This window comes from Myotis brandtii, unplaced genomic scaffold, assembly GCF_000412655.1.
Source record: "Myotis brandtii unplaced genomic scaffold, ASM41265v1 scaffold420, whole genome shotgun sequence".
Classification (NCBI taxonomy): Eukaryota; Metazoa; Chordata; class Mammalia; order Chiroptera; family Vespertilionidae; genus Myotis; species Myotis brandtii.
The window spans coordinates 2,307,806-2,314,629 of NW_005366109.1; the positions used below are offsets into that span (position 1 = coordinate 2,307,806).

Below are 6,824 nucleotides of genomic sequence, written 5' to 3' on the forward strand. Positions count from 1 at the left end.
ACATGGTAGGACAGACAGGGCGGCCGGCCTGGGGAGCCATGGGCCAGGACCCAGGTGGAGAGGAAGGGCCGCGCTCTGCTGGTCCCTTCTCGGGCCAACCGCAGCTCTGCCCAGTGTTCTCAGCAGAGGAGGCGTGCCCCACCCCGCCCCGGGATCCAATCCCTGGGACAAAAAGAGGCCTGAGCTGTGGCATCTGGCCCCGCCTCGGATGTGTAGGGAGTGCCCACCCCCCAGCCCCGCTCAGGGAGAGGGGGAGGGCTGCGGGGTGCAGCGGGCCCTTCCTTTTCAGGGCCCGAGCCCTCAGCTGTCCTGTAGCGAACAGTGGGAGGGACTGCGGGAGACCGGGGAAGAGAAGGTAGAAGCCAAGTTTATTTTCTTAGGGCCCCTGCCTGAGCCCCTGGATCCGGGACCATCCCCAAGGACTGCTGCTTCAAGCCCTCCCTGCTCTCCCACACCCTCATCCTCCCCTCTGTGCATCCAATGAGGGCAGGGCTGGTCAGCACTGTCCATGAGCCTGGGAGGCAGAGGGGCCTGACCAGTGAGTGGGTTGTCCACTCCCTACTTCAGAGGAGGCCCCGTACTCCCTCCTCTAGCCAGAATGGAGGAAGGGTCCTGGTGGTAAGGGGTCCCAGGGGGTCCTCAGCTTCAACAGGAAGTCCCGGGATGTAATCTGGGTCGCGCTGCTGTAGATGCTTTCCTGGGCGTCCCACCTGAGGCCTCCACTGCTTCACAGCCTCCCGAGGTCCGGCCACTTAGGGCCTGCCTTGCTTGGGGTTCTAGGAGTGGCCGGGGCTGAGGTTTGCAGTCCTTGGTGAGTGGGGCCTGGGCGGGACTGGTCTCAGTCTCTCCTCTCCTCTGGCCGGAGGTGTGGCGGTCTGGCAGGAGAAAGGCCAGGCAGCAGAGCTGGTTCCCAGGGGAGGCCGTGCCTCCATGGAGCTCATTTCGTGGAAGTCTCCTGGGTTCTGCCGACTCTCCGCGTTCCCAGGGAAATATGTTTGGAAATGCTCTTAAGAGGACAGGAGCCCAGAGTGGGTGATGGGGTCAAGGGGTGCCCTGGGGGAGGGTCAGGGGAGACCATTCCCAGGAAAGTGGGCGGGACACCCGGACCTCCTCAGCCTTGCTCGCGGACAGCTCCGGACTTCCAGGCCAGGGCACTGGAGCTGCCTGAGGGCAGATCCTGTCTGCACCGAGATGCCCCAAGGCCCCTGCCCTTCCCTCCCTCCCTGCCAGCTGTTCCCATGGCCCCCCCTTTGCCTTTATCATAGCCTTTTGGGCCCTGGGTTGGGGTTGCCCCTCTACTTGGCTAGTCCTTCCACTTGACTAAGTGAACATGGAGGGCAGGACCTTCCCAGAGCCTGACTCAGTGCCTGGCACATCACGGGGCCAGACCAGTGAAGGCCGTGCAGGTATCCAACGAGGCAGAGTACAGCCATCCTTTGTTTGCTGTCCTGTAGGAGGCTCTGGGAGGGGCGGGGAGGAGGGCAGTGGGGCTCTGGCCACAGTGATCCATGTCTGGTCACCTTCGAGGGGAAAAGGGCAGGGGCTCTGGGACAATGGCCAACCTCTCGCTTCACACCCATCCGTCATTGATCCTGTCTCCCCATCTCCATTCTGGTATTTCTGGGACACTCCTCCCTCCTTTCTCTCTCCAGTGAGCTCCTGAGATCAGCCCTGGCTGGGAGAGGAGGGGGTGGGGCGGGAAATCCAGAGAACACATGCACAGGGTGGGGGAAGCTGAGAGGGGCTCCTCGGGCCACTGGGGGGCGGGGCTCATGCAGAGGTGGGGATCTTCTGAGGTCTGGGGAGCCCATTGGCCTCAGGAACTCCCCCTTCCTTGAGGCGGAGGCCCCTGCTGAGCAGCCAGAGCTGAGAGCACCTGTGCAGAAGCAGGGGACCCAGTGGGAGGACCAGCGCCAGCCACGCCAGGCCCAGGAGGATCCAGATGGCCGCCAGGCTCCGGTACACCGAGATGTAATGCTTGCTGGGGTCCGTGCCTGGCCGGGAAGGGAATGTGATAAATGCCAGGGATCTGAGGGCACAGCCACTCCCCACCCCCCAGGGTCCATTGGGGCCCTGCCAGTCTCCCCATAACAAGGATTAGCAATGGAGGGCTCTGGGGAAAGGATATGGATTCTAGACCAGCAGCTTCTGAGGATGTGAGAATTCACAGCAGCCTCAGAAATCATTCATCTCCAAAAAACCAGGGGCCATCTGGTCCTCAGTGGTCACCCCCACTGACACCTCCCCACTCCCCAATCCCGGTGACCCTGACTCTGAGATATGTGAAGGCCTTGTTCTCACCGACAACATAGTCCCCGAAGCCGATGGTGCTGAGAGTGATGAAGGCAAAGTAGAAACCCTCACTGAAGCTCCAGCCCTCCACGTGGCTGAAGACCATGGGCGGGAAGACGAGAATGACCAGCGTCCCCAGCGTCAGGAACAGAGCCAGGCCCAGCACCTGCAGTACCTGGAGGGAGGGAGGGAGTCCATCTCTGGGAGACCCCAGGACTGTATGGGGGGAAAGTCTGGGGGAAATTTGGAATGGGACTGGGTCACAGTTCGGTCCCTTTTCTGCCCTGCAGACCTTTGGGGTGGGGCCTGGATCTCCGTGTCAGGGGAAGATCTGGTCAGAGGGACTGCATTGGTGGGTCAGTTGTAATTCGGAGATTCCTCTGGGCTAGTACAGGTCCCCCAGGCCTCAGATCTGGGACAGAGCACTGTCACTGAAACGTCCCAGCTTCCTCCGCACCCTTGTCCTCCTAGTGTGCCTGGCTTTGCAAAGGACTGGCCAGTGGGGTGGGCACTGGGGCATGCCGGGTGGCCTGGAGTTTGTTGGAGTTCTGTGATGACCATGGAGGTGTGCCATGTTGACCAGCTGTCAGCAGGTGGCATCCAGCTGTCATCTCCTTCAGGATGTGTGGCAGCTACAGGGGTGTAAAGTCCTGGTCATGCCCAGCCGGCATGGCTCAGTGGTTGAACATCAACCTATGAACCAGGAGGTCGTGGTTTAATTCCCAGTCAGGGCACATGCCTGGGTTGCAGGCTCGATCCCCAATGTGGGCATGCAGGAGGCAGCCAATCAATGATTCTCTCTCATCATTGATGTTACTATTGCTCTTTCTCTCTCTCTCTCTGAAATCAATAAAAATAGATTTTAAAAAAAGTCCTGATCATTTCAGCCTGCTGTGGGACACCTTCGACAGCCCATACATGCTGCAGAGCTCCGGGAGGGGTTGGCCAATTCTGCCCAGCCACATGGCATCCAACCTCGCCCTCCGCCCAATCCTTTTCTTCCACCAGTGCCTACCTAATACCTGCTGGCCACACTCTGTCAGCCAGTGTTGGCTTCTAAAGGATTAACCTGAAATGGATGTGTCACAGCAGGGCTGGCGGGAGGGTGGGGCCTACCTGGGAGCGTCGGGGCTGGTCCTCCCACCTCTCAAGTGTGGTCAGGTGGCCACGCAGCCCTGTGCCCAGGTGGTTGAGGAAGATCACGTTGAGGGGGATGCCCACCAGGGCATAGAAGACACAGAAGACCTGGCCTGCCTCGGTGCTGGGGGCCAGGTTCCCATAGCCTGCAGGGGAGGAGGAGTGAAGTGTGGGGAAGAGAGTTCAGAACTGCCTCCCCCACAGACGCCAGCAGAGGTGGGTGGTCTTAGCTGCCGCTGGGGGAGGAGGGGAAGCTCCCCTGGTCACGTGAACACTCATCTCATTCTCTGCTAGGATGATTCCTATTTATAAGACTCCTGCTTGTCTTCCAAGGCCCATCTTAAATGACACTTCCTCTAGGAAGCCCTCCTGAGGACCACCCTTCACCTTCCTAGTAGGTCTGATTTCCCACAATGCTTTGTGTCATTTCTACCTACTTATCTACTCTGCCTGGCGCTATTATTTTTGGTGTTTATTGTATCCCTCTTCACTGGATTGGAAGCTCCTTGAGGGCTGAGTCAGGGTCTGATCCAAGTTTGTATGAACCCCACCCCCCTCACTCCTTCCTCTGTCTCCCCTGTCACCAGAGCTCAAAGAAGGCGTTGGACCTATTTGGTCTTAATTGAATAGATGGGGTTAGTGAGGGTCTGGGGTTTCCGGCTGAGGGGTGTAGCAGACACTCCCAGTGTCCTGGCCCCTTGGGACCCCTGGCACAGCACCTGCAGCCTGTAGACAGTTCCTGTGCACACAGATGGCTTCCCTCCTAGTCCCTGCATCTTGTACCTGAGAGATTTTTCAGCTGCAAGAGTTCCCTTGGTCCGTGGGCAGGTCCAAGTGCTGGAGAGTTAACGCATCCAGGATTCGCTCTCAGCCAGCCAGGGCAGGCGTGAGGAGACACACTGCCCTGCTTTCTTGCCCCTCGCAGGGGCTGCTCTGAGGATGGGCTCCACCTCGCCTCTCAGAGGGTCTGGAGTGAGCCCAGCGGCCCTGCCCAGTAACCTGCTCATTGATGCAAACTTTATTGCCTTTCCTCCTTATTTCACCTTCCCACGTCTCCCCCGGAGCTTCCTGAAATCACATCCCAGAGGAACCACATCCTTGCCTCAGCATCTTCTTTTGGGGAACCCAAACCTAGACAGGGGGAGCCCCTCTTCACCCGGCCCTTTACCTATGGTAGTGACGACCGTGCCTGCAAAGAAGAAACTGCTGCCAAAGTCCCAGTTGCTGGGGTTGGTGGAGTTGCCTTTGGGGTTCACGCCCTTCACCCAGGCTTCCATGATGACCTGTGGGATGGCAGGAAGGGGGAGTGATGGGGCAGCTGGAGCCCAGAACTCAGCAGGGTGCTTTTGTGGCACCTCACTTAGTGAGGTTCTCAAGATGGTCTTGCGGGGCTGTGATTGTGATGTGGGCTGGTGGAGAGGATGGGCACCAGGAGGCAGAAGATGCTTAAGGGATGGACCCGGTGGGAGATGCTGCGTGTGGCCAAGAGGGTGAGATGCCAATGGGTTGTTAGGCCAGTGTGAAGATTTCAGGTTGGATGTTCCTGGAAGGGTTTACTTGGAAGCATGGGGTATGGGGTCCATCGGGAAGGTGGGGGGTTGGAGAGAGAGAGCCTGCCCTTCCAACAGGGCTGATGGTCCTTTGTGCCTCCAGGTGAGCTGGTAGTCTTGCTCTTTGCTGCCCCCTAGTGAGTGCCAGCCCAGGCCTACAGGGGAAATTCCATCAGAGGTGGGCAAAGGTCTCCTGTGTGTGTGTGTGTGTGTGTGTGTGTGTGTGTGTGTGTGTGTGTTTACAGAACCTGAACCCCTCCCTGCAGGTCAGGCCCGAGCCCTTTGTCTCCGGCCTAGCTCTCTCGGGTAGGGCGGGGCTCCCTCCCCCTTCCCTTCCCCTGTAGCTATGAATTGTGCTGGGCAGCAGCACAGCCTTGCCACTTGGTAGAGCCCCAAAGGCAGGCGGGAGGAGGTGGGGGAGGGGCAGCTCTGGCCTCCAGTTCCTGTGGGAACGTTTCCTTGCTGGTGGGGTGGTCCCATGAGCCAGGCCGTTGGGCGCCCTGACACAGGCTGTCTGCTTCTTCTCACTTTGGCAGAACTGGCCTCGTCGCATGTGGACTTTGGCCTCCCTGTCTTTCCCACACACCCAGACAGGCCGAGATGGAATATTCTGGAACACACCCTCTCCCTGGAGACCCTCCCTCTTGGGAACAGCACTTGCCCCGGACTCAGCTGCCCCCCAGGCTGACGTTCTCCATCCCGTTGAGGAGGGGCCTTGAAGTCAGCGAGGGTGCTGAGTGGGGCCCTTCCGTCCTTCTCTCAGAACCCGTGGTGGAGCCGTCAGAGTCCTGCGAACCCGGACAGGGCCTCCTGGATGCTGCCTGCAGGACTGGCAGCTTTCCCTGGTGATCTGAACCGTCGTGTGCGCTCTGCAACCTCATCCCAGATCTCTGCTTTTCAGCTAGACATCCCCTGGCAAGTGAGGTCCCTCCTGCTCCTCAGCTAGACATCCCCTGGCTCCCTCAGAGCTGCAGCCAAGCCTGTGGCTTCCCCCTCCGTTTGCAGAGCTACCAACCCTTCCCACACCCTCTGGCTCCTGGGTTTCGCCTTGAACCCAGGGCTGTGGGAGCAGGAGGCTCCAGGGCCTCTCTCGTAGCCCCCTTCTCCTTCCTCACACGTCCCGGAGTCTTGAGAGGCTCCCAAACCCTCTCCAGTCCTGATGTGGGTGCTGTGGCCCAGCCCTCACTGCTGGGCAGCAGGGACGTGAAGAACAGGCCTGGGCAGGTGTCTCCCAGCCCACCCAGCTCATAGCCAGCTGCTCTCCATCCTGCGTGGGCATTGGCATGGCCGCCTGCTGGCCCCGCCCCGACTCTGTGGGTCTGGGGTGGTGTGATCACTGGTGTTTCTAACAAGCTCCCAGGTGCTGTCCCAGGTGGTGCTGATGCAGCTGGTGGGGCCACACTTGAGAACTGCTGTGTGGTGAAGAGCAGCCGGCCTGAGTGCCAGTTCTGTCTCTGCCACTAACTGCGCAACCTTGGCCAACATACGCCACCTCTCTGTGCCGCGGTTCCCACCTACAGACTGGAGATGGTGATGATGCAAGTGATTACGAGAAAACACCTGTAAAACACTGGGCCCCGCACAGTGACCCTGTTCCCCGCTGGTTAAGGCACATGGTCAATGCTCAGCGAATACCGCCCATCGCGGGGCTGACCTGCTTGTGTCTTTGTGGGCATGTACTCTGCCTCCTGGTCTCTATGCGTTTCCCTTCTCCAGCAGCAAGGCCTTTTGCCTTGTTTCTTGGAGAGAGCGTGTTGGGACCCAGAGTTTGTGCAGGGGAGCAGCAGGAGCCAGGCAGGGGGTGGCCCCCTCCGCCATCAGCGATTGCCTCCCATGGGCACGGTG

At 59.6% G+C, this 6,824-nt stretch overlaps 1 protein-coding gene across 1 annotated transcript in view; it reads right to left on the minus strand.

Moving 5' to 3' along the window:
- Window positions 1–1,770: 1,770 nt before the first annotated feature.
- KCNK16 (potassium channel, two pore domain subfamily K, member 16) overlaps window positions 1,771–6,824 on the minus strand; it is a 9,030-nt gene continuing 3,976 nt past the window's right edge. The window contains exons 2-6 of the mRNA XM_005873791.1: window positions 5,043–5,134; window positions 4,598–4,712; window positions 3,409–3,575; window positions 2,302–2,467; window positions 1,771–1,994 (exon numbers count right to left, since the gene is read on the minus strand). Coding sequence (XP_005873853.1) covers window positions 1,771–1,994; window positions 2,302–2,467; window positions 3,409–3,575; window positions 4,598–4,712; window positions 5,043–5,134 — 764 coding nt within the window. The remainder of the gene's footprint in view (window positions 1,995–2,301; window positions 2,468–3,408; window positions 3,576–4,597; window positions 4,713–5,042; window positions 5,135–6,824) is intronic.